This window comes from Ornithorhynchus anatinus, chromosome X1 (genome assembly GCF_004115215.2).
Source record: "Ornithorhynchus anatinus isolate Pmale09 chromosome X1, mOrnAna1.pri.v4, whole genome shotgun sequence".
Classification (NCBI taxonomy): Eukaryota; Metazoa; Chordata; class Mammalia; order Monotremata; family Ornithorhynchidae; genus Ornithorhynchus; species Ornithorhynchus anatinus.
In genome coordinates this window covers 47,950,224-47,977,523 of record NC_041749.1, presented here as the reverse complement: position 1 = coordinate 47,977,523, position 27,300 = coordinate 47,950,224, and the positions used below count along the sequence as shown (strand labels likewise).

At 48.1% G+C, this 27,300-nt stretch overlaps 1 protein-coding gene across 2 annotated transcripts in view; it reads right to left on the bottom strand.

Annotated features, from left to right (window-relative positions):
• Positions 1–27,300, bottom strand: part of MYOT (myotilin) — a 40,241-nt gene that overhangs the window by 11,702 nt on the left and 1,239 nt on the right. For both annotated transcript variants that reach the window (XM_029051994.2, XM_039910399.1), the window contains exons 2-7: positions 24,782–24,844; positions 22,999–23,140; positions 21,899–21,922; positions 19,875–19,994; positions 19,504–19,774; positions 7,239–7,766 (exon numbers count right to left, since the gene is read on the bottom strand). In XM_029051994.2, coding sequence (XP_028907827.2) covers positions 7,239–7,766; positions 19,504–19,766 — 791 coding nt within the window. In that variant the 5' untranslated portion in view covers positions 19,767–19,774; positions 19,875–19,994; positions 21,899–21,922; positions 22,999–23,140; positions 24,782–24,844. The remainder of the gene's footprint in view (positions 1–7,238; positions 7,767–19,503; positions 19,775–19,874; positions 19,995–21,898; positions 21,923–22,998; positions 23,141–24,781; positions 24,845–27,300) is intronic.

The following is a 27,300-nucleotide window of genomic DNA, read 5'->3' as shown; positions in this document are numbered from 1 at the left end:
TGCTGAGGCTGTGAAATTCTGGAATGGCTGCAAAAGAAATTATTGACTCTCCTGTCCTGGGGGCCTTTAAGAATAAAGTAATAAATTAATGTAGAGCTACACATGACATCCCTTTCCCTGGCATGACCAAGTGCTGGGGTGCCCTGTCTAGGATGGGAGGAAGGACCAGATTTAAGCCGCCAATTTTCCTGCAGCCAATTTTCTCAGCAGTCCCCAAGGACAGGTTTCAAGATACTTTTTCCCTCAGAGCAGGAGGACAAGTCTATGATTTCTGGAGGTGATTTCAGCACTGGGACATGGGGCTCAGAGTGTAAATTGATGGTGTCTGGAACAATCCAACAAGGTTATACTGGGCCAGGTTGAAATGAAACAAAACCAACTTTCATTTGAGAGCAGCAGTCTAAGTTTCCAGAGATGACTTTCTAGAGCTGTCTGTCTGATGTTCTAGGGACTGTGGAGACAGCTCTTTTTGAGGCAGGAGTTTCCCTACATCCTGATTCGCCTAGAATCTACCCATTGTCAGCAGTTTTCTGGAGGGTGGGGGCTGGACACCCTATTATGCTTCCCTCCCTCTCCCCCATCAATTTCCCTGCCCAACTGACTGGACTCCAGGGCCTGACTCTAAGGCTGTATAATGCAGTGGAGTTGGGGGAGTCAGTGTGGTGTGAGAGATGCCAGGGTATTTTCTATCCCTCTGGCATCCAAGAGGTGGTCAGGGATCCTAGAGGTTTTGGAAGCTAGAACCAGGGTTCCTGTTTCTGAGACCTTCCCTTTTTCCCTCTCAGAGATTTTCTTGCAAAGTTTGTCACCAGGCCTCTATGCCAATTCAGATCAAGAATGGCTATTTCTCTTGGAAAAATCCTTCCCAAATATCCATCTCTACCCTCCCACTCTCTCTTCCCAGCCCCGCCAATGGATTCAGCCAGCCTGGGAAGATGAAGTCTACCCTTCCTTCAACTATGTTCTTATGTTTCCTGAGGGCTCAGCTGTACAAAGCAGATGACCCAGGCAAGACACACAGCGCAGAGAAATGAATCTGTTTGGGGCCGCAGGAAAGGGAGGAAGACAATTAGGAGGTTGTCTCAAACAGAAACAGATTTACAGAATGGAGAGTTTTGCAAAACATTTCACATCTGGTCAGCATAAATGAGTACTCCACCAGAGGACCACACCTGGTAAACCTTACTTTCCAGTCCCACTCACTCACATGGATAAGGTCTCTGCAGCACTGGTATCATCTCCAAAAATGAGGAAAGATAGCTCTCTACCTAGCTACCTAAGTACATACACACACACACACACACACACACACACACAGATGTGTGAAAAACATTGGAAGACCCAATATGCTGAGAGGTTCCTACCAGCAGCAATCCCAGTCTCTATTAAAGCAGATAGATTTCACTTTGTCAGGGAAGAAAGCCATTTCCTCTCTCCCTAGATCTCAAATTGCCATCACCCTGCCCGGCTTTAGGTTTTTCTGTCTGGGGAGTGTTTTGGTTGTTTTTTAACACCTATACAGATAAGATAGGTGTAGGAGCCCAGAAGCAATCCCAGTCTCCATTAGAGCATATAGATTTCACTTTGTCAGGAAAGAAAGCTATTTCCTCTCTCCCTAGATCTCAAATTGCCATCAACCTGACCAGCTTTAGGTTTTTCTGTCTGGGGAGTGTTTTGGTTGTCCTTTAACACCTATACAAGCCTTGAAGAGTATAAAGTATCAATACGATAGTCTAAAGGTCAGAGGAAATTGCAGACAAGAATCAAACTGATCTTACCTCTTCCTATTCTGTTCACATACTGCACTGTCACACAACTCTCCGTGTGCAAAAGGCAAGCATTACTATTCAAAGTGGAGAGGAATACTAATGCCCATGAATTATCTCCTCCCCTCCTCTGGAAGATGGGCCCCAGTGAGATCATTTTATGAAATGAAATCTCATTTGGGAAATCAGAAAAACACAATGCCAGAAGTAATGGAAAGATAGAAGAGCCACAGTTACACGATGGGGAGACTGGGGTTGTCCAGAGAGTCTCCAGGATGGTTGAGAAATATCGTGAGAGCAACAGAAATTGGCAGAACAGGCTGGCTTAGCCCAAAGGGTGATGGTGATGATGGAGTCTCCCCTAGAGAACCGCAGACAATCCGTGATCCTGTCACAGAGATGTTAGGACCAAGAAGTTGTATGAAGGCATTGGTTTCTAGTGCTGGTGGTTTGCCCAATGCTACTCACACTTTCTCTTCCACGCCAGTTGTGCTCCTACAGAGGGCATGATATGCCATGAGGGACTTGGATGGTAAGGGCGCAGTGGAAGACCACCATGGCTGTACCTGTATGTGCACAGTCCTCATGTACTTTAGAACCTCAAAACACAGTGTGGCCTGAATCATCTAGGTACTTCAGGTTGCAGGTGTTTTGGGTTTTGTTTTGTTTGTTTAATCTGAATAATTAAACTACTATGAATATTTAATCCTCATGCACCTAGATGGAACTTTGTTGGGAGAAATCTCATTAACTAAAAGGTCTGGTATTTCCAGGGGATCTACTAAAAATTCACACTCTGCCCTCCTGCTTTATTTTCTCACTCCAGAAGGCTTCTACTTATTTTCAATTTAATTTTCAGGTTCGGCTTTGCATCTTTACCCTGCAAAATGGAGGAGTTCTGAAGGACAAATTTCTCGAACGCTGAACATTTCTAGCCAAGTCAAAGAAGCCAAAAAAAGGGTGCATATGGATGATAATAATAATAATAACTGTGATATTTGTTAAGCGCTTACTATGTGGCAGACACTGTACTAAGCATTGGGGTAGATACAAGGTAATTGGGTTGGACACAGTCCCTGTCCCACATAGGGCTCATAGTCTTAATCCCCATTTTCCAGATGAGGTAACTGAGGCCCAGAGAAGTGAAGTGACTTTCCCAAGGTCACACAGCAAACATGTGGTGGAGCCAGGATTAGAACCCAGGTCCTTTTGACTCATAGGCCCGTGCCTCTACCCATTAAGCCATGAATCTTGGGGTATGGAGGGAGTCCTCGTTGAGCAAAACAAAGGGGCAGAAGAGGGAAGAAAAGACGGGGGTCAGTAAGCAGCACGGATTTGGTTATTTCTCCCTGGGATGCCCCTGTAGGTATTTCAAAGCTTGGGCCGGGGAGTAAGGCAGGGGATGTGAAGCCGCGTGGCCTAGCGGAAGGAGCATGGGCCTGGGAGCATGGGTCTAATCCCAACTCTGCCACTTGCCTGTTGTGTGACCTTGGCCATATCACTTAACTACTCTGTGCCTCAGCTTTCTCATCTTTCAAATGGAGATTAAATACCTGTTCTGTATTATTATTATTATTATTATTATTAATATTATTATTTGTAGTAGTGTAAGACTGGGAGGGGCTTTCCTTCCCAAGTTTACCTTGGGCTGGGTCTTTCTCCACTGTAGCTCCTTTCACTGTAAGCCTGTTAACCCAAGGCTTGTTCTTCCAGGCCAATTGGATGAGTAAGTGGCTGTTCCTGCTCCAAGGCCTCCGCAGTGACCTGGCTTTGTCCAGCCAGCTTTAAGTAATGAACCAGAAAGCTTTTAGTCACCTGCATGATCATTTAGAAAGCAGAATGATCATGCCCAGAGCCTTGCAGTGTCACAAAGGGGAAAGGAGCTGGGTGGTCAAATTTGTCACTAGATAACCCTCTGGTGTTTTAGGATTTTTCCAAATCCTCCTCGGTACATCTCTCCTGCTAGAACTTGAATGCTTCAACCTCTTAGTGCTTGCGATAGCACTGGAACAGCTCGGGGGTTAGAATGGAGCATTTGCTACTCATCACCCCCAATCCCTGGGGCTGATGGCTGTCATTCTGGAATGGGTGGTAGAGTCAATCACAGCCCCCGGGGTTCCAGCCACCCGCCTCCTTAGGTACTCCTTGGAACAGCCGGAGTCCATTGGGATCCTGGAGTTCAGCCGCAAGGAGTCTCAAAACATGGCATATGAGAATATTACCAGGCATTCCAGGGGAGAAGCCACACTACAGCAAAGTCCCATCCTCCATCTCCGATATCTGCCCGCAAGGGAGTTTGCCAGCCTTACTTTATCTCATTTGACTGTGACCTTCTTCTGTTTCCTGCAGCTTGGTTTATTGAAAAGAGCATAGGGCTGGAAGTCCAGAGACCTGGGTTCTTGTCCCAGCTCTGTCCTTGGCTTGCTATTTTACCTTGGGCAAATCATTTAATCTAGCTGGGCCTCAGTCTTTCAATTTGACAAATGAGAGGTGAGAGCTGCTCTCCCTTCCTCTCGGGTTGGGAGCCCCATGTGGGACAGGGACTGGGTCCCATCTGATGATCTTATATCGACCCCAGCACTTAGCAAGGTGCCTGGTACAAAGCAATTCCTTAATAAATGCCATCATTGCTATTACATCTGTTTTCCTCTCCCAGCCGCCCAGCGTTCTGCACTTAAGCACCTGGTCAATACTATCGATTGGCTTACCGGCACTGGGAACAAGTGGGAGAGAGGGAGCTGGCCAGCTCTGAAATTCTGAGGGAGCCTATCCTTGCAGGGTAGGAGGAGGAAGGGGTGATGGAGGGCACTCCGGCTGTGGCATGGTCAGTAAGGCCGATGGGGGTGGGTTTTGAGATCCACGTCGGCCCTCCCCCGTGCCACGGCAGGAGCAGTCCTCTTCAACCTATCCCCGCGGGGCTGGGTCCTTGCCCTCCCTCTCCCCCTCTCTCTCCCCCAAGATAATTACTAATTGAAATGATACAACTAAATAAAACATCCCAGCAAGAGACGAGATGTTGGATCCCAGCTCCGTCACGTGACTGCTGTGTAACCCTGGGCAAGTCACTTAACTTCTCCGAGCCTCAGTTTCCTCCACTGTAAAATGGGGATGAAATACCTGTTCTTCCTCCTACTTAGACTGGGAGCCCCATGTGGGACAGGGATTGTGTCCAACCTGATTAACGTGTACCTACCCTAAGGCTTAGAACAGTGTTTGACACATAGTAAGTGCTTAGCAGACACCCTAATTAGTAATTAGCATTATTATTATAGTCTCCTCCTGGAACACTAATGGACTTAGATAAATTTTGGCATCTCTTGGTGAAGTTTGGAACCAAAGCACAGCCAGGCTGGATTCTTCGAACTTTGCCAACTAGCGTCACTTGTTCCGGGTTGCCAAAGCCACCTCCTCTCCCTCGCCCCTCCCCAGTTAATCTCCAGAGGCAAGCACGGCGTTCCCTGCAAATGGACTGTAGGGGTCACTGCAGGGAGGCATGTGGAGGGTGGGCACTGGGGAAATTGGGAGGGGTGGAGACTTGGGGACCACCTGACCTGACTCAAGACAGGGCATCTCCAAGCACCTCCCCGGGGGCAGGGATCAGAAAGCCAATAGCTTGAAACTTTACAAAGCACCGAGGATTGGGGCCAAGGGTAAAAAAAAGCCCGACAGCGATGTATCAGGTTCTCCCCAGCCGGTTTGGGACGTGGGGAACGAGTACGTGCTAGCTCTGATCAGAGGGTTGCTGGATTTAGACCTGACCGACAGCTATGGGTGGTGCCAAAAAGAAACTTTAACCCAATTTTAGCATCTCTTCCCGAGACTTTCCCCAAATACTACAATGAGGAGGCCCTAGTCACACTGCAGGGCCATTAGAATTTTGGAGAAAGCCTCTATTGTAAATGGGTTAACAGTTGGACAGTGCAGGAAGAATTTTACCCAGGGAGTAAAAGAAAACTGAGAGGAGACTATCGATAGCTTCCGCCCACGGGGAAGGAAATCATTTGGAGAGTGATACTGGCTGGCCTCCACCACCACAGAGGGCAGAACGAGTGGAGAGTGACTTAGAGAACAGGAAGAGCATTTCAAATCCGTCATGAGGAAAGAAGTCCTGGTGGGGAGTGCTGGGGGAGTCCAGCCAACATTTCCAAGAAGGATTACAGAATCTACATGGAATCTCAAGGTCTCTGGTCAAGAGAAGGAACTGGTTGGGGTGGAGTTGGCTTTAACTGGGGTTGGAGGCAGGAGGAGGGACAAGATGATCACTCTCTCCATTGACATGATTATTGATTTCTCCTTTGGGGAGAGCCCCATATGGGACTCTCTGGGGAGTCGGAGTGATCCTTAATGTTGTGCAGCTTGGGGGCACGGAGGGGGGACGATGGCCTAGGTGATCCCAGGAGGGCCTTCCGGCTACCTGATGTGAGTCGCTGTATACGATGCTCACCAAATCCTAATGCTGATCCAGACCTTGAGGGATCATCTAGGGAATCCGCCCGCCTTGGGGCAACCACGCCCCCGATCTGGCCTTCTGCACATGGAGTCCGGTGGGGCCCCAGGCAGATGAGAACTGGCTCTATTTTTACAGACCAACAAGCAGAGCATTGTCCTTTTGGCACCTGGAGAAACTCATTACCAGATACATTCTTAGCTCAACACCTCAAAAGTACCAGTTTGATTTTAAATGGAGACATTCATTCTTCAGTTAATCAATCAATCAATCAATTGTATTTATTGATCACTTACTGTGTTCTAAGTGTTTGGGAGAGTACAATATAACAGAGTTATAGAAGCAGAGTTGAGTTGAGTTGAACAGAGTTGAGAAGCAGCGTGGCTCAGGGGAAAGAGCATGGGCTTTGGAGTCAAAGGTCATGGGTTCGAATCCCAGCTCTGCCACTTGTCAGCTGTGTGACTTGGGGCAAGTCACTTAACTTCTCTGTGCCTCAGTTACCTCGTCTGTAAAATGGGGATTAAGACTGTGAGCCCCACGTGGGACAACCTGATTCCCCTGTGTCTATCCCAGTGCTTAGAACAGTGCTCGGCACATAGTAAGCGCTTAACAAATACCAACATTATTATTATTATTATTAGAGTTGGTAGACACATTCCCTGCCCACAAAGAGCTTACAGTCTAGAGGACTCTTTCCACTAGGCCAGGGAAGTGGTGTGTGGTCTAGTGGAAAGTGCAAGGGCCTGGGAGTCAGAGGACCTGGATTCCAATCCTGGCACCACTACTTACCTGCTGTGTGACCTTGGGCAAGTCACTTAACTTCTCAGTGCTTCAGTTACCTCATCTGCAAAATGGGGATTCAATACATGTTCTCCTTCCTACTTACTGTAAGTCCCATGTGGGACCTTGTATCCACCCCAGTGCTTAGTAGTGTCTGGCACATAGTAAGTGCTTAACAAATACCACAATTGTTACTGTTATTATTATTAATAATAAAATAGTGTTTTTATTATTGTGACACTTACTTGGGTTCCACAGCCGAAGGACCTCTGCTGCTGTTGTAGTCGGGCTGGGATGGCAGTATGGAGCTGAGGAAGCCTGCTGGAGACTGGCTAAATGAGGTTGAGACTCGCTGTCCTGGGAAGGAGCCAGCGGGCTGTTGTGCAGAAGTGGGAAAAGTGGATGAAGACACTGTTATCCGCGAGCTCACCGATGATGAGGAAGAAAACCTTTGCTCAGTGCACTGCCGAGGCTGGATTAAAATGGAAGACTGTTTGGTTGGGTTGGAGGGCAACATAGATGTTTCTGTCCCTGGGGGCTGCATCCTGGTTCCACACGTGTTCTGAGAGTGGAGGAAGTGCTTGGGACGTTCATAGTTGAACATACTTGGTTGATACATGGAGGCGACAGGAGGGCTGGTATTGTCCACACAAGGAGATGATGGGTCCCGGGTCAGGAGCCACTGGGGATCAGAAGAAAGGTTTTGCTGCCCCTCCTGGCTAGGGTCACAAGACCAGAGGGATGGAGAAGGTCTCTCTTGAAGAGCAGTGCCCCTTCAAAACAAGAAAATCATTATGGGGATTAGTGGATGCTAGGATGTTTTTTGATGCTAGCAATGCTTCCTGAACATCTTCAAGGGCTCCTGGATGTAAAGTGAGACAGAGATCGTGAGTCCCATATGGGACTGATGACCTGATGATCTGCTTCAGTGCTTAGCACAGTGTGTGGCATACAATCAGCAAACCCCATGGGTAGACCCAGGAATGGAGACTCACCTTCCCTGAACACCTTAAAGACAGGAGACGGCCTCATCAGCTTAGAAATCATCTTGCGTAGCAACATGAGATGAGGTTAGGTGCCCAGTACAGTGACACACCCTCAGGTTGGTGATGGGATGGTGAGAGTCTTTTTGTGCCTTCTCAACATATGTGAACTTACTCTTAGTAATTTATCTAGTCAGCTTGCCATGTTTCTGCTATCAGCAGTTACGACATTGCTACTTTCTACTCCTCCAATTCTTTGTGAATGGCTTGTGTCCATCAGACTCTCCCATTAGATTGTAAAGTCCTTGATGGCAGGGGTGGTGCCTTTTACCTCTACTGGGCACTCCCAGATGCTTATTACAGAGCTCTGCCCATAGAAGGTTTTCAGTAGACACCACTGATGGATTGATTTTGAGGTTGCAATCAGCCCCAAGAGCTGCGTGATAATTCGCCTCACCAGTTTAAAAAATTCCTCCTTGTGAGTAAGATATTCACTTCAAAAACAATGGTTCTTCCTCCCTGCAAACCTAAGAGGAAATCCTTATCCTTCTCATTCTCCTTAAGAAAGCCTATGGGGACAAGGAGGGTTCTGATCACTCAAACAGGTGATTTGCCGGGGAGTACGAGTACAGGTCTGGGAGTCAGGGGACCTGGGTTCTAGTCCTGGCTCTGCCACTTGCCTGCTGTGTGACCTTAGGCAAGTCCCTTAACTTCTTTGGGGCCCAGTTTCCTCCTCCACAAAATGGGGATGAAATACCTATTCTCCCTCCCCCTTAGAATGTGAGCCTCTTGAGGGACAGGGACTGTGTCCAATCTAATGATCTCATATCTACCCCAGTGTTTTGTAGAGTGCTTGTCACATAGTAAGCACTTAAAACAGGCTGTATCAGTATTGTAAGGTTCACTATCTCTCCTTGTCCCTTTTGCCCCTTGAAGTCTTTGGGAAGAAATGCTGAAGATACATTTCAACCCTAAACGAGCCTTTGTCCATGAGAAGCTTGGCAGAAAGGTTTTTACAAAACTTTGAAATTAAACCAGCCTCCCAAAGAAGTGATTTCTCCAAATCAAGAGTTGGGTTTTTATCAGGCAGCAGGCAGCGTTACAGCCTTAGAGTGACTACCGGCCTGGATTGAGACAGATGCTTTATTGGCCTGGCAGCGTTCAGGGGCACAAGGAGTAGCGTGGACTAGCGGATAGAGCACAGGCCTGGGAGTCAGAAGGACCTGAGTTCTAGTCCTGGCTCTGCCACTTGTCTGCTGTGTGACCTTTGGCAAGACACTTAACTTCTCTGGGGCTCAGTTACCTCATCTGGAAAGTGGGGATAACGACTGTGAGCCCATTGAGGGATATGGACTGTGTCCAACCTGATTACCTTGTATTTACTCCAGCACTTAGAACAATGCCTGGCATATAGTAAGCACTTAACAAATGCCATAAAAAAAGGAGGTGGCACCTCCTTCCTCCTTGGGCACAGGCCAGCCCTTCGTGCTCTGCTCACCCCAGAGATGCCAGAAGAACCTATGGCACTGCATCCTCACTTTCTCCCTAATCCCCAAGGCTGGCCATCATCACACCAATAATCCAGTGCCCTGAAATTAGCCGCTCGGGCTCGCCGAAGCCACGAAGTTGATCATTATGAGAAGAGGTTCCTGTTGGCGATGGGGCTCCCGTCAAACCAAACCAAACTAATGCTGCCATGATTTAAGAAAGAACATTTGGTTTTGGGCTGAGATTGAGCCAGTTGTGGAAAGATCAACAAATGGAAACTATTCAGTAACCCGAGCAAAGGTAGCAAAAGGGAAGGAACACTTTTTCCAAATCACCTCAACCCTCATTTCACACATGCAAATTTTAAACCATGTCTTCTACTGGAAACTGTGTTAAATTCTGGTGGGGAAGGGACAAGCCAACAGAAATCCATAGGGCCCTATGATTAAATCCTTTAAAAAAGATTTTGCTGTTTCAAGCCAACCGGCAGCCCTGGTGCCCCGTAGAGAGTCATTTCAGGACAGAAAGCAAAGCTCCGTCAGCTCCCCGGAAGATGAAAGACTCCACTGAGATCCCTGATATTTAAGCACAGGAGACCAACTGACAATGTTCTCCTCCTTCTCTTCCCAAGGTCTTGGAGGCCAAAACTCACTGGAGCATTTTGGTTTTAGCCTGCACTATGAGCAACTGCTGCTTTCTTAAAATTCCTTCCGCTTTACATAAACATTTTTGAAAGACTCATTAAACCTACTGGCTGTCCCTCAAATAGCCTTAAAAAGTCAAAGGGGATACTTTAGAAAAGCCCGTCTCCTACATCTGTAAACACCGTTTTCCAAAAGCAGAGCCCAAGGCAATCAGTTGATCAATTAATCAGTGGTATTTACTGAATGCTGACTCTGGACAGAACACAGTGCTTGAGAACACAAACTTCAGATAATAGATACTAAGTTCCCAACCGTGCTTGAAAACTTTCCTTACAGAGTAGGTGGTTAGTCATTGGATCAATTTCCGAAGTTCCTTCTTAATTGATAAATTAGAAGTCACCTTACAGCCATTTTGTACTTTCCCAAGTTTAGCACTCCATTTCTTATGTAGGAATTATTCCTACTAACACCTCCGTACAAGTTTCCATACCCAGTTCTCAACTGCTTGATACAGGGAGTGTCTGGGGGTCAAATATAATTGTAGCAGAACATCTCGCCCCAGGCACTCAGAGACTGTCCTTTTTCCAGAAGAAGCTCCGATTTTAAACAATAACAACACTATCTGGTCTTAAAACCAACAAAATTCCCCCACTAGTCCCCTCGTGATGAAAATGTCCTTTCATTCAAATGGAGCAGAGAAGTCTCTTTCTCTTCAAATCTCTGTCCTGCATTTGTAGTTTCCTAACTTCTGCCTCTAACTTGGCCAACGAATCACAAAACCGTACCAAGGCAGGGAGAAAGAGAGACATACCTGCAGCTCCAGAGGATGTCACCCGAGTGGAGCTGCTATTCGGGGAAAGGGAGAGTCCCTCTCACAAACTAACCATCCCAGATTGGAGCTAGTATTATAAGAGGGTGACTTTTATCAGCTGCCAAAGAGAATGACATCCGATGTGCTTGCTTGTCCCTCTACCTATGCAACCATGTCAAAATAAGAGTCCACCATCTCAATTCAACATTGCTGATGACTTGGCTAGGGTTGAAAAGAGCACACTAGACAGTTCTTTCCTCATCCCATTCCTCGATTCACTGTACAAGCACCAGAGGGGCTGAGGGTTCAGGAAGTGAGGGCAGACTGGGATATTAAACACAAGTTAAACTCCACAGTCAGGCTGGAGTGCAGAGGTGAAGGGATTTTTACTACTGGCTAGGTGGTGGTGGTGGTGGTAGTAATACTCATTAAGGTCTTAATGTGTGCAAAGCACTGTTCTAAGTGCTGGGAAGGAATACACAGGTGGGAATTAGACGTGGTTCCTTAACCTTAGGAGGGTCCCAATCAAAGAAGTGGGGAGAAGGGACTGGCGACAGACACAGAGGAGAAATGAAACAAGACACTAAGACAAAATAAAGGCATGGACACAAAATATAAATGAAATCAGTAGAGAGCTGTGGCTAGAGGAGCAGAATTTCAGGCTCTTGGAGGCTCAGAGTCCAAAGCCCAAGAAGACAAGGGCTGCCCTGAGGTTGCGAGGTGGGGTTTCGCTAACAAGATTGCAGAGGGAGGGAGGGTGTCTCCTGAACGACAAAGCAACAACACCCAGTGGTCCCAGTATTCGTTCCTTCCCAACCAGGATACTGGATCTACAAAGTGGACACTTCAGGGTGCAGAGGAGGGGTTTAGGTCTCTGGACCTAAGCAAAGGACACACGGAATCAGGTAAGAGACCCTCACCTCTCCCTCAGGGAAGGGAGAAAAGGAGTTTTTTTCATACAAAGTCCTGGATGGCAATTTGCCATCTAGTGGGCACCTGGCTAGCTTTCCCTCTTTCCCTCAGACTTTTATTCTGAAGGAACTTTGAAACTCCTTAAAAAGCAATCTTTCTGTTGAGGATGCATCTGGAGAACTGTTTCTTTTGTTTAGCTCAACCCTAGTTACCATCTGGGTTGGGTCTGTACCTTCAAGGTGGCCTACAATCACCTTGGGTTTGTCACCCCTGAAACTATTGGGTCTGCCATTAGGAGTGCAAAAACAGGTTATAGAGAAGGGGTTGATGGGTTTAGTAGGTTGGGTTGTCTTCTAGCTCCTCCAATGTAAGCAATCCTCTTTTTGGAAACATGTCTGTTTACCTGTGCTTGGTCCACAATGGGAAGTGGCAGAATCAACTCTGAAATCCCACTCTCCGACCACAGCCTCCTCCCTTGCCTTCTCTCCCTTCCCTGCCTCCTGAAAATCTGTTCTGTTCCCCCTTAGGGCCTTCTGACCTCTTGACTCCCTCCCATTTTCTAAAGTCATCATGCCCCACTGGCTCTCCATATTCTAATCTTCCTTCTCTTGATGCACACCGCACACCCTCAACCTCATCCTCTCCATTGGACTCAACTCCCGTGGTGCCGTGTCCTTCTGTCAAGCTCATACCACCAACTGACAGTCTTGGATTTCCTCTGCCATATACTTAGATCACCACCCTCCTGTCTCACCAGCCCACAATCTTGACATTATCTTCAACTCCAACCCACAGATTCAGGCTGTAACTAAATCCAGTCAGTTTTGCCTCCGCAACTCTAGTATCCACCTCTTCCTCTCCATCCAAATTGCTACCATGTTGATCCAAGCTCTTATCATATCCCACCTTGATGACTGCATCAGCCTCCTCGCTGAACCCCCCTCCCCTTTTTAGTCCATACTTCCCGCTGCTGCTCAGATTACTTTCCCCCAGAAAGCTCAGTCCACATCTCCCCAGTTCTCAAAAACCTCAAATGACTGCCCACCCATCTCCTCAGCAAACAGAAACTTCTTACCACTGGCTTTAAGGAGCAATCAGCTAGCCTCCTCCTTCCTTACCTCGTCGATCTACTACAACTCAACCTTTCACTTTGGCCCTCTGGCAACCTCTTCACAAATACCTCGATCTCATCTGACTTGCTGACGACCCTTTCCACATGTCCTCCCTCTGTCCTGGAACTCCCTCTCCATTCATATCCAACAGTCCACCACTCTCTCCACCTAAACAACTGCCTAAAATCATACCTCCTCCAAGAGTTCTTCCCTGACTAAGCCCTCATTTCCCCTATTCGGTCTCCCTTCTGCATTACCTATGTACTTGGATCTGTCCCTTTAGCTCTTGATAGTAGCACCATCTTCTAGCCCCACATCACTTATGTACATATCCTTATACACTCCTATCCTCCCATTAGTAATTGATTTTAATGTTTGTCTCCCCCAGCCAAGTAAGGTAGGAGGGGGCAAGGTGACTGAATACTTTAAAGCCAATGGTGAGGAGTTTTTGTTTGATGTGGAAGTAGATGGGCAACCACTGGAAGTTCTTGAGAAGTAGTGTTCCTGCTGGGGACCAGAAAGCATCGAACATGTAGGTGGACAGGGGCGCAGCCCATTGGACAGTATCCACAGAGGTTTCTTATGTTTAGGACCCTTTTGTGGCCGAAGTGACCGTAGCAGAGGGCTGACGCTGCTGCCTCGCTGGCAGGTGCCTCGGTAGTCACTGTGGTCTTTGCCATCCACGTTATCCAACCGGTCTTTCTGATAGTTTTCATGTTCACAACTTTCCTATACTGCCACCTCCCTCTAACCTCCCCCATCCATCCCTTCCTGTCCCCTCTCCTCTGCAGGACCAGGGGAGTGGGCTTCTCTTGTCTGCCGGTGAGGGGTGCAACCCCTCCATCTCTCCAGCTGACAGTCTGGGCTTTGGCCGGTCTTCTTCAAGTCATTACCTGCCACTCTTCCGGCTGTTTATCAGCCTTCGGCACCAAACTTCCGTCCTCTGCAGCTCTGCCCCTGAGTTCCACCACTCAGTGGTGGTGCCAGGGTTCATACAGACCTGAGAGGGGGCTTGCAAATAATCTGCTGCAAAGGCGAGATTCTGGGCTCCCCCAGAATACTTTAGGGTCGGGCAAAACCCATTTATTTCTGCAAATGGAACAAAATATATTGTAATGGGCCGGTGTATTTGGCACCTTATTTATAAGGCCGATTTATTCTTTTATTTTAAGCTTAATTTTTTTTTTTGGAAACCACATTTTTAGTTTTTTGTTCTCTGTTCTTCCAGTTTGGGCTAGTTTCTTCAGAGTCGTGACAAAAGGCAAGGAATCCACTTTCTGTTTCTCCTGTAATTACGAGGACTGACAGGGTAATATATCTTAACTCTGGTCTGGAAAGTGAGTGTGGAGAAAGATAATCGGCTGTGGCCACACCCGCTCAAGGTGCAAGTAGCACGGTTGTCAAGGAAACTACTCACTAAACAGAAATCAATCTTTCATGCTCAAACACAATGTAATCTCAAAGGTCTGCTTTGGAAAGCAAGCTATTCGTGGCTAAGTGAAAAGAACATGGGCCTGGGAGTCAGAGGACCCGGGTTCTAATCCTGGCTCCACCACTTATCTGCTGTGTGACCTTGGGCAAGTCATTTAACTTCTCTGTGCCTCAGTCACCTCATCTGTAAAATAGGGATTCTGACTGTGAGCCCCATGTGGAACATGAACTGTGTCCAACCTGATTTTCCTGTATCTACCCCAGAGTGTAGTACAATGCTTGGCACATAGTAAGTGCTTAACAAGTACCATTAAAAAAAGGTATTTCAGGCACTTCAACATATAACAATAGCAATAATTGCATTTATTAAGAACCAAGCACTCTGTTAAGCATTGGAGTAGGTACAAAATAATAAACTTGCCATGGCTCCCTCCCCACACAATATAAGAGGGAGGGAGAACAGGTGTGTGTGTGTGTGTGTGTGTGTGTGTGTGTGTGTGTGTTTGCTGAGCAATGCTGCCCAGGAGAGAGATGATGCCCCCAGCATCAGCCCCACTTCGCAAACTTTTCGAATCTGGGAACATTTTTTTTTAAATGGTATTTGTTAAGAGCTTAACTATGTGCCAGGCACTGTTCTAAGCGCTGGAGTAGATACAAGGTAATCAGGCAGGACATAGTCCATGTCCCACATGGGGCTCACAGACTTAATCCCCACTTTACAAATGAGGTAAATGAGGCACAGAGAAGTGAAGTGACTTGTCCAAGGTCACAGCAGAAAAATAGTAGAGCTGGGATTAGAACCCAGGTCCTCTGACTCCCAGGTCTTTGCTCTATCCACTAGGTCATGCTGTTGGAGTCTGACCCTCCCTGCCAGAGCCTTGAGGAGCCCTCAAATCTGCTCCTCAATCGCTAATTGCACTTCACCGCCTGTTCTCCCCTTCTGTTCTCTTTGTCATATCATTCTGCCGTTTGTATCATTTGAATATTTTCTTTTTTTGTACACTGCTGATTCCCTTCTTTGTCTTAGACTGTGAACTCCCTGAGAGCCAGCCACTACGTCTAATTCTCATTATTTTACTCTCTTTCCAAGTGTACGGTACAGAACAATGTTCTGCCACCCTGTAGGTGTCCAGTAAAGAGCTCTGTGGAATAAGGAGCACAGTACTTTCATATAGAACTTTCATATAGTAGGTATACAATACAGCACTCTGAACATATAGGTGCCTAATACAGCGTTCTTCACCCAGTAGGTGCCCAGAACAGTGTTCTGCACAAAGTAATGATAATAATACATTTGTTAAGTATTTGTTAAGTGCTTACTATGTGCCAAGCACTGTACTGAGCACTGGGGTAGAGACAAAATAATCAGGTTGGACACAGGTGAGGTAACTGATGCATGGAGAAGTCAAGTGACTTGCCTGAGGTCACACAGCAGACAAGTGGTGGAGTCAGAATTAGAACTCCTGACCTCCTGACTCCCAGGCCCCTGCTATATCCACTATACCAAGCAGTGGTGGTATTTGTTAAGTGCCTATTGTGCGCCAAGCATTGTAGGTAGATAATCAACTTGAACACAGTCCCTGTCCCAAATGGGGCTCTCAGTCTAAGAAGGGAGAACAAGTATTGAATCCTCATTTTATAGATGAGAAAACTGAGGCACAGAGACATAGAGTGCCTTGTCCAAGATCACACAAGCAGGCAAGTGGTGAAGTTGGGATTACAACTTGGGTCCCCTGACCTCCAGGCCCATACTCCATCCACTAGACCATGCTGCTTCTCAGTAGGCACCCAGTCCAGCTCTCTGCATCCAGGAGACACCCAGTACAGTTCTCTGCACAAAGGGCACTGAATGAATACCAGTGAATGAATGACCCAAGCAATTAAAATTGGAATTCTACCAAGTGTTAGTATTGGTGCAATAGGAAAATGGCCTCTACTCTGTCCTGATTCTTCTTGAGCTCTCAGTTGCTTTCAACACTAGGGAACCCCCCCTTCTCCTTGAAACATTACCTAATCTTGGTTTCATCTGCACTGTTTCCTCCTGGTTCTCCTCCTATCTCTCTGGTCGCTCCTTCTCAGTCTCTTTTGCAGGCTTATTCTCTGCCTCCTGCTTCCTAACTGTAGATGCCCCCTAAGGTGCAGTTCTGGGACCCCCTCTATTCTTCGTCTACACCCACTCTCTTGGAGAACTCATTCACACCTATGGCTTTAACTACCATCTCTATGGGGATGATTCCCAAATCTACCACTCTAGTCCTGATCATTCCCCTTCTCTGCTGTCTCACATTTCTTCCTGCCTTCAAGTCATCTCTACTTAGATGTGCTACTGATGACTCAAACTAACAAGTCTAAAAGACAGAACTTCTCATCTTCCCATCCAAACCCTATCCTCCCCCGTCTTTCCCATCACTGTAGGCAACACCACCATCCTCCCTGTTTCTCAAGCCCGTAGCCATGGCATTATCCTTGATACATCTCTCTCATTCAACACACATACTAATTCTGTCACCAAATCCTGTCAATTCTACCCTCAAAGCATCTCTAGAATCTGCCCCCTCCTTTGCAACCAAACCGCTACTTTGCTGACCAATCACTTATCATATCCCACCTTGACTACTGCACCAGCCTCCTTGCTGACCTCCTGGTCTCCTGTCTCTCCCCATTCCAGTCTATTCTTCACGCTGCTACCTGGATCACCTCTAAAACTGCTCAGACCACATCTCCCCCCTCCTCAAAGATTTCTTATGGTTGCCTATCTATGCCCAAATCAAACAGAAGCTCCTCATCTTTGGTTTTAAAGCACTCAATCAGCTCTCTCCCACCTGGCTCATCTCACAGATTTTCTACTACAACGAAACCTACACACTTCACTCCTCTAACACCAACCTACTCACTGTATCTTTATCTTATCTTCCTCGCCACCAGCCCCTTGTCCCCACTCCACCTCTGGCTTGGAACTCCTTCCCTCTTCATATTCAACAGATCACCACTCTCTCCACCTTCAAAACCCTCCTCCAAGAGGCCTTCCCTGACTAAGCCCTCCTTTCTGTGTCACCTTGGCAATTAAGTCTGTATCCCTTAAAGCATTCTGATATTCACCCCTCTCCCAGCCATATAGCACTTAGGTACATATCCATCTGTAAATTATTTTAATATCTGTCACCCCCTCAAGTCTGTAAGCTCCTTGTGGGTAGATATTCATTCATTCAATAGTATTTATTGAGCGCTTACTATGTGCAGAGCACTGTACTAAGTGCTTGGGATGAACAAGTCGGCAACAGATAGAGACAGTCCCTGCCGTTTGACGGGCTTACAGTCTAATCGGGGGAGACGGACAGACAAGAACAATGGCACTAAACAGCGTCAAGGGGAAGAACATCTCGTAAAAACAATGGCAACTAAATAGAATCAAGGCGATGTACAATTCATTAACAAAATAAATAGGGTAACGAAAATATATACAGTTGAGCGGACGGGTACAGTGCTGTGGGGATGGGAAGGGAGAGGTGGAGGAGCAGAGGGAAAAGGGGAAAATGAGGCTTTAGCTGCGGAGAGGTAAAGGGGGGATGGCAGAGGGAGTAGAGGGGAAGAGGAGCTCAGTCTGGGAAGGCCTCTTGGAGGAGGTGATTTTTAAGTAAGGTTTTGAAGAGGGAAAGAGAATCAGTTTGGCGGAGGTGAGGAGGGAGGGCGTTCCAGGACCGCGGGAGGACGTGACCCAGGGGTCGACGGCGGGATAGGCGAGACCGAGGGACGGCGAGGAGGTGGGCGGCAGAGGAGCGGAGCGTGCGGGGTGGGCGGTGGAAAGAGAGAAGGGAGGAGAGGTAGGAAGGGGCAAGGTGATGGAGAGCCTTGAAGCCTAGAGTGAGGAGTTTTTGTTTGGAGCGGAGGTCGATAGGCAACCACTGGAGTTGTTTAAGAAGGGGAGTGACATGCCCAGATCGTTTCTGCAGGAAGATGAGCCGGGCAGCGGAGTGAAGAATAGACCGGAGCGGGGCGAGAGAGGAGGAAGGGAGGTCAGAGAGAAGGCCGACACAGTAGTCTAGCCGGGATATAACGAGAGCCCGTAATAGTAAGGTAGCCGTTTGGGTGGAGAGGAAAGGGCGGATCTTGGCGATATTGTAGAGGTGAAACCGGCAGGTCTTGGTAACGGATAGGATGTGTGGGGTGAACGAGAGGGACGAGTCAAGGATGACACCGAGATTGCGGGCCTGCGGGACGGGAAGGATGGTCGTGCCATCCACGGTGATGGAGAAGTCTGGGAGCGGACCGGGCTTGGGAGGGAAGATGAGGAGCTCAGTCTTGCTCATGTTGAGTTTTAGGTGGCGGGCCGACATCCAGGTGGAGACGTCCCGGAGGCAGGAGGAGATGCGAGCCTGAAGGGAGGGGGAGAGGACAGGGGCGGAGATGTAGATCTGCGTGTCATCTGCGTAGAGATGGTAGTCAAAGCCGTGAGAGCGGATGAGTTCACCGAGGGAGTGAGTGTAAATGGAGAACAGAAGAGGGCCAAGAACTGACCCTTGAGGAACTCCAACAGTTAAAGGATGGGAGGGGGAGGAGGCTCCAGCGTAGGAGACCGAGAATGATCGGCCAGAGAGGTAAGAGGAGAACCAGAAGAGGACAGAGTCCGTGAAGCCAAGGTGAGATAAGGTATGGAGGAGGAGGGGATGGTCGACAGTGTCAAAGGCAGCAGAGAGGTCAAGGAGGATCAGAATGGAGTAGGAGCCATTGGATTTGGCAAGAAGGAGGTCACGGGTGACCTTAGAGAGAGCAGTCTCGGTAGAGTGGAGGGGACGGAAGCCAGATTGGAGGGGGTCTAGGAGAGAATGGGAGTTAAGGAATTCTAGGCATCGATTGTAGACGACTCGTTCTAAGATTTTGGAAAGGAAGGGTAGTAGGGAGATAGGACGATAACTGGAGGGGGAAGTGGGGTCAAGAGCGGGTTTTTTTAGGATGGGGGAGATATCATGTCTACCTACTCTATTGTACTGTACTACTCCACACCTTGGTACAGTACCCTACACATGGTAAACGCTCGGTGAATATCGTTGATTGATTGATTGGTAGATTGAAAGTAAAAGTGAAAACTCACATGGCAGAATGTATCAGGCATTAGATCTGTCTGGCCTTACCCCTGTTCCACTGGCATTGAAGAATTCCCACAGGCACTACGAAAATCTTCGTTTCCAATTCTCTGGTCCTGCAACTCCCGACTTTCCCAGCCAGCACAGGTGGCCAGGGTGGCCGGGGTGACTGGGGGGCTTTGCATGGTGGGAAGCCTTTTGTGACTTGGATCCCTCCTCTCAGCAGAGCCTTGTGGACCCCCTGGATGGGCTTCAGGCTCCAGGGAGGTTTGCCTAAAGGAGCGGTTGAGGGGATCTCTTGGCGTTTCCATTTCCTTTCCTGCTGACAAACAGAAGCAGTCCCTTATTCACCAGTCTTCGAGAGCCACCAGGGCTGCTCCTGCAGCCAGCACAGGCCCCGGGAGCCACGGGGACATTACCTATGGAGACAGAAAGAGCAGCCCGCGAGGTGACAGACCCTGCTTCATTTTCTGCGAGGCACTGGAACTCCCCAGAGTCTTCTGGACGCACGTCAGTCACCACCAGGGTGCAGACCGCCTCTGGAAAGGTAAATTCTTTCAGTTATAGTTATTGAGCATTTACTGTGTGCAGAGCACTGTACTAAGTGCTTGGAAAGTACAATACAGCAATAAAGAGAGACAATCCCTGCCCACAGCGGGCTCACAGTCTAGAGTGGGGGAGACAGACATCAATACAAGTAAAAGAGATATCAATATAAATAAATAGAATTATAGATATATGCATATATACTTAAGTGCTGTGGGGCAGGGAGGGGGGAAGAGCAAGGGGAGCAAGTCATGGTGACGTGGAAGGGAATGGAGCTGAGGAAAAGTGGAACTTAGTTTGGGAAGGCCTCCTGGAGGAGGTGTGCCTTCTTCGGCCTTTGAATGGGGGAAGAGTGATTGATTTGAGGAGGCAGATTTGAAGAGGCAGATTTGAGGAGAAAGGGCTTTCCAGACCAGAGGCAGAACGTGGGCCAGGGGTCGGCGATGAGACAGGCGAGATTGAGGCACAGTGAGAAGATTAGCACCAGAGGAGCAGAGTGTGAGGGCTGGGATGTAGATGGAGAGAAGGGAGGTGAGGTAGGAGGGGGCAAAGTGATGGAGAACTTTAAAGGCAATAGTAAGGAGTTTTTGTTTGATACGGAAGTGGATAGGCAACCACTGGAGATTTCTGAGGAGGAGGGTGACATGTCCTGAATGTTTCTGTAGAAAGATAATCCAGGCAGCGGAGTGAAGTATGGACTGAAATGGGGAGAGGCAGGAGGTTGGGAGATCGGAAAGGAGGTTGATGCAGAAATCTAGGTGGGATTAGAATGAGTGATTGTACTAATGTGGTAGTGGTTTGGTTAGAGAGGAAAGGGCGAATCTTGGCGATGTTGTGAAGCTGAGACTGACAGGATTTGGTGACAGATTGGATATGTGGGTTGAATGAGAGAGAGGAATCAAGGATGATACCAAGGTTATGGGCTTGTGAGACGGGAAGGATGGTCGTCTACAGTGACAGGAAAGTTTGGGAGAGAACAGTGAGAGGACAGGGAGGGAAAATAAGGAGCTCTGTTTTGGACATGTTGAATTTGAGGTGGTGGGAGGACATCCAAGTAGAGATGTCCTGGGGGCAGGAGGAGATGCGAGCCTGGAGAGAGGGAGAGAGAACAGGGAAGGAAATGTAGATTTCGGTGTCATCTGCAGAGATGGTAATTGAAGCCGTGGGAGAGAATGAGTTCTCCAAGGGAGATGATTCAGCCTGGCCAGCTATGTGACTCCCTGGCCTGCTGGGCCCAGCAGGGGAGGGTTCCCCATTAAGGAGGGAAAAATCAGTTCTTAGGGGACCTGTTCTGGGGGTCGACACCCCGGCCCAGAACTGAAGTCAGGGAAATTTTCTCGGCCAGGTGTGGGGAGATTCTCATTTAAGCACTCACCTGATTCTTCCGGCTCTGTGAGGAGCAGAGCACTGCAGAGCAGAGCACTGCAGAGCAAAGCACTGCACAGCAGAGCATCACAGAGCACCACAGAGCAAGAATGCCACATAACACCACAGAATAAAGCTCCACAGAGCAGAGCATCACAGAGCAGAGCATCACCTTTACCCTTTTACCCCCCTGCCTTGGATCCTGGCTCTCCTGTCCCATTGTAAGCTGGGATGAAGGCCCATGCTGTCCTCTGCTCCCTCACTTCCCTCTGTTGTTGGGTAACTGCTGGGCCTCTAGCAGACCTCAACTCCTGGCCCACTGCTGCTGATTGCAGGGGCCTCAGGTACAAGGGTGCGGGGGTGGCGGTGGGAGGCAAGGCTCCAAGGGAGCAATTCACCCTTCATCCTCTCAACCCCAGGGCTGACCAGGGACATCTGAGGGGGTGGGGGCTGCAAGACTGCAGAAAGGGACCAGAAGGAAAGGCAATTCTAGCTGTGCATCATCTAGGGGTTGTTGAGATGTTGCACTTACCAGGAACAGCTGACCCGCATGCTTCTGAAAGACCAAGAGAAAGAATTAAAGTCTAAACTGAAACTTAACCCAAAGAGAATTGTACATTCTGCCGCAGAGGGGATATATATTCCTGGGAGGATTCCTTTACCTCCTGGGCTCACGGACTACAACAGGCTGACTGACCCCCTTTGGCCTATACTTCCCCCAAAACATAAAGATAAAACAAGCTATTTAATATTCTGAATAAATATATTGTACCCATTTGATCGATCAACCAATCAATCAATCAATGGTATTTATTGAGCACTTACTATATGTAGATCACTGTACTAAGCCCTTGGGAGAGTACAATATAACAAAATTAGCAGACACATTCCCTGCCCATAGCGAGTTTACAGTCTAGAGAGGGAGACAGACATTAATATGAATGAATACTTATTGATTATTATAAGATATAAGATATGAACGTAAGTGCTGTGGGGTTAGGGGTGGGGTGAATATCAAATGTTCAAAGATCACAGATTCAAGTGAATAGATGACACAGAAGGCAGAGTGAGCCAGGGAAAAGAGGGCTTAATTGGAGAAGGCCTCTTGGAGAAGATGTGACCTTAAAATTGATTCAGAACGTTGTCTAATAAAGTGAATTATTTGGGGGAAAGTCCGCAAAATGCTTTGGAAATGGGGTTGTTTATGCTGAATTTGGAGTGATTTTCATTCTTTTGCATCATTTTTCATGTCTAGTCTTCCATGGCATCGCTATTGATCGGAGACGTCTAGACAGCATGAGATAAGGCATTTCTTCCAGACATAGTTCTGTAGTAAAGATCATGTTGCCAACTTAATGAAAATGTGACTATGGAAACACATCAGGGTTTCAGAAAGGGGAAGATCATTATTGCTTATCAAAACGAATGTATAAAGCATATATGGAAACAAATCACTAACCATATATCAACAATTTTTTTTAAAAAAGCAATTAAGCAGCACTGATTACAAAGCAGTGTTACTGGGGCTTACCGTGTGCATTACATTTCCCAAATGAAACATGAACCATCCACACACACTCACACGTGAACCCCTCCCCCCCGCCCTCCCCCCCCCCCACACAGTGACCATACTTCTCCTTAGAATCCGAAAGTTTGCTGAGTCCTTAATGGGCTCGTGCCCTCGGTACCAGAGAACTTGAAGAGGGCTGCTGCCTTGAATCCGACACTCAAACACCACAAACTGGCCCTCTGTAGTGCAGGTGTCTTGCAGGTGCTGAAGAACAGACACAGAATTCACTACATGGGCAGATCATGAATCCACATCAGCCAAACTTGGGAACAAATTTGCCAGTTAACAAGCCTTGCCAACACCAGTTTGATCATTTAGTCCAATGAGAAGGAACATACTTAGAAGGCTTATCTTTGTGAAGGTTTTTATCAGTTCTTATGAGTTCTTCCTCCCCACCACTCTAGAAGCTGTGTTAAGGGAATCATTTACTAATTGACACAAACTGGTGGAGACTGTAAGTTCCTTGTGGGCAGGGAATGTGTCTACCAACTCCCAAGTGCTTAGTACAGTGCTCTGCACATAGAAAGCACTCAATGAATACCACTGATTAATCGGTTGGTTGATTTTTCAATAGTTTCAGGTCGGGTCAGAATCTCTCTTTTATATCTTTTCACTAACTAACCTCAATGAGAACAGGACGGACATAGGAGGTTTTGACATCTGCTGAGGCTGTTTGTTCCAGGGTCTATCAAAATGCTCTGCACTGACACCAAGCACTTAGACTAATGGTGGGCGCCAGCTCAAAGCAGGAGTGAAAGGTCTGGAATGAGTGGTTACAGAGAAAATTTAGAGATGGTAGCAAGCAAAAAGTGTGGTGACGGAAGGCTCAGCAAGAGTGGAGAGATATTAATGGATGGTCACCACGGTGGCCCTTTAGAGAGATGAGCTAGGGAGGTGTCAGGGCCTCCCCTTAGCCATGAGATGATGGGTCCTATGAGGTACAGAAACTGTGTCCAATCTAATAGTCTGATCTGTTATCTGATCCAATCTGATCTACCCCAGGGCTTGTATCGGTGCAGAAAAAATACCAAAATTAATATTCTTCAGGAGATGGCCATCAGGGGTACCTCCGACAGTCTTGGAGGTGGAATCCTGGGCTGAAAGAACCATGGTTGTGACCCAACAGGGTGGGGCTCTTTTGATAACCAGGGGTTCCTGCTCCAAGGTTTGCCACTCCCCTCTGACTGCCCCTCTTCCTCCGTTGGATACATGTATTCTTAGATTGGCGTCAGCCTTCCCCCGCCCCCCGGCCCTATCGGGCTTCCTCTAGCTTGGCAAGGTGGAGTGGTAAGAGTGGAGGTAGGGGGTAGGAATGGAGAGGCTGCCATGTGCCTACACAGTGGGCCAGTGTCTGGGCCCGATTTCCCACGCGTTAGCAAGGCTGTGCCCACAAGGAAGTGTGCAAGGTATCCATTCCTCAGGGATGATTCAGGGAAGATTTAGGGGAGGCAAGGTTCAGAGCTGGCCCAGGGGAAGCTCAGGGGAGACGTAGGGGAGGCCTGGGGAAGTCAGGGGAGGTCCAAGGGAAGGAAGGCTCAGGGAGGCCCCAGGGATGCCCACGAGAGGCTCAGAGGAGATATAAGGCGCTTGGGACAGAAAAAGCAGGTAGAGGCTGATCGATCCTTGGGAACACTGGCGGCAAGAAATTCTAATGCCATGGAGAGAGGACTTGGTGGGAAAACCCAGAGTCCGCTGCTTGGCAGTGCAGATGCAGGACCCTCCCTGTATAGTGGTCACAAGGCCCAGCGGCCCTGGGGTAGGGAGGCAGACTTCAAACCGTGGACCTCAGCTGCTTGGCAGCGGTTCCCTCAGCAGCAGAAAGCAGATGCTAGTGAGGACTTTTACCTGTGAAAAGGTGGGAGCTACTGCACAGCTGTATCCGGATTGACTGCTGGCCGGGCTCTGCACCTGTGTTAGAATAGCAAAGAGGTCCCCTGGGGTCATGGTGCCAGCCAGGACACTGTAGAGGGCTTGCCAAAAGGAGGAACCACCAGCTGGCCACACCAGGGTCAGCCACCTGGGATGGGTCAGCCTTCTGGACCCCAGTCCCCCCACCCCCTCCAGCCCCATGCCCCTCCAAGAGAAGGCAAAACCCAGTCTTGGTCTGGCCTCGGCCATGGCGGCTTCAGGTCTGATCCAGCGCTGCACATTATGGGGGCTGGGGGGAGAATAAAAGAGGTTTCTTGGGGATGGAGGCAGAGTTTGCTTTCTGCCTAGCTGCTCTAATTAGGCCTTTTGGTTTTCATAAGGAATCATGCCCTTCCTGGAGTTCAGAGTGTAGGAGGCTGGAATTCCCCTCCTCCGACCAAGCCGTGGATGTTGGTTGTCCTTCCTGCCTGGGCCAGGGTAGGGGGCTGGGCTGGGCACCCCACTAACTGCCTGTGGTCCAGAGCGGTCAGTCAAAGCCTCCAGTGTTTCTGCCCCAGTCCAGCGCTGAGGACAAGCAATTCTAATCAGCTTCGGTGGTGAGTTTACATCACTGGGAGGAGAGCCCAATCATCAGAGAAGCATCATGCCTAATGGAAAGAGCACGGGCCTGGGAGTCAGAGGACCTGGGTTTTAATCCTGTCTCTGCTGTGGGACCACGTGTCTGCTGTGGGACCTTGGGCAACTCACTTAGCTTCTCTGTGCCTCAGTTCCCTCATCTGCAAACTGGAGATTAAATCCTACTCTCTCTTACTTAGACTGTGAGCCCACGGGGGACAGGAACTGTGTCCAACCTGATTAACTTGCTTCTTACCCCAGTGCTTAGTTCAGTGCTTAGCACATAGTGTTCATTCATGCATTCATTCAATCTTATTTAATGAGAACTTACTGTGTGCAGACCACTGTAGTAAGTGCTTGGGAGAGTACAATACGACAATAAATAGAAAGATTCCCTGTCCACAATGAGCTTACAATCTAGAGCAGTGGAGACAGACATGAATATAAATAAATAAAGTTACAGATATGAACATAAGTGCTGTGGGACTGGGAGGGGGGAAGAGCAAAGGGAACAAGTCAGGGCAATGCAGAAGGGAGGGGGAGATGAGGAAAGGTGGAGCTTTGTCTGGGAAGGCCTCTTGGAGGAGATGTACCTTCAATAAGGCTTTGAAGTGGGGGAGAGTAATAGCCTGTCGGATCTGAGTAGGGAGAGCGTTCCAGGACAGAGGCAGGACGTGGGCCAGGGGTTGGCAGCGAGATAGGTGAGATTGAGGCACAGCGAGAAGGTTAATTAATACTAGAGGAGCGAAGCATATGGGCTGGGTTGTAGAAGGAGAGAAATGAGGTGAGGTAGGAGGGGGCAAGGTGGTGGAGTGCTTTAAAGCCAATTGTGAGGAGTTTTTGTTTGATATGGAGCTTGGTGGGGAACCACTGGAGTTTTTTGAGGAGTGGGGTAACATATCCTGAAAATTTTTATAGAAAGCATAGTAAGTGCTAAACAAGTATAATGCTAATAATAATAATAATAATAATGATAATAACTCTCCTGGAAGCTCCTTGAGGACAGGGCCTGTGTCTTTCTTGCCCAAGCCCCACAAAGTCTGAGCCAGCCCACACAACCCCACAAGTAGGGGTTGGTTGCATAGGCTAAGCCTTCCATGGTGAAGAGTTCTGACCCAAGAACCACCTAGAACATCGCACGAGATGAAGAGGTCCAGCAGCATTTATGAAAAATAGGAGGCTAGTGTGGACAGTGAAGACCGCAGAAGCTTCCAGGCAACCACTTGTTAGGTTTTTTGTTAATGAATTGTACATCGCCTTGATTCTATTTAGTTGCCATTGTTTTTACGAGATGTTCTTCCCCTTGACGCTGTTTAGTGCCATTGTTCTTGTCTGTCCGTCTCCCCCGATTAGACTGTAAGCCCGTCAAACGGCAGGGACTGTCTCTATCTGTTGCCAACTTGTTCATCCCAAGCGCTTAGTACAGTGCTCTGCACATAGTAAGCGCTCAATAAATACTATTGAATGAATGAATGTTTTGGTGCTTCAGCCTCGGAGAATCATTCGCTCCCATGGGTTCAACTACAATTTCTGTGCAGATGCTTTCCAAATCTACCTTTCTAGTCCTGTTCTCTCTCCTTCTTTGCAGTCTTACATTTCCACCTGCCTTCAGGACATCTCTACTTGTATGTCCCATTGACACCTCAGACTAAATTGAATGCCTATCCTCCCACTCAAACCTGGGCAGAGAATGTGTCTGTTTATTGTTACACTGTACTCTCCCAAGCACTTAGTACAGTGTTCTGCACACAGTAGGCGTTCAGTAAATACGATTGATTGACTCACTAAATGTCCTCCCCCTGTCTTTCCCACCACTGTGGACATCACCACCATCCCCCCTTTATCACAAGTCCGTAACCTTGACGTTATCCTCTACTCTT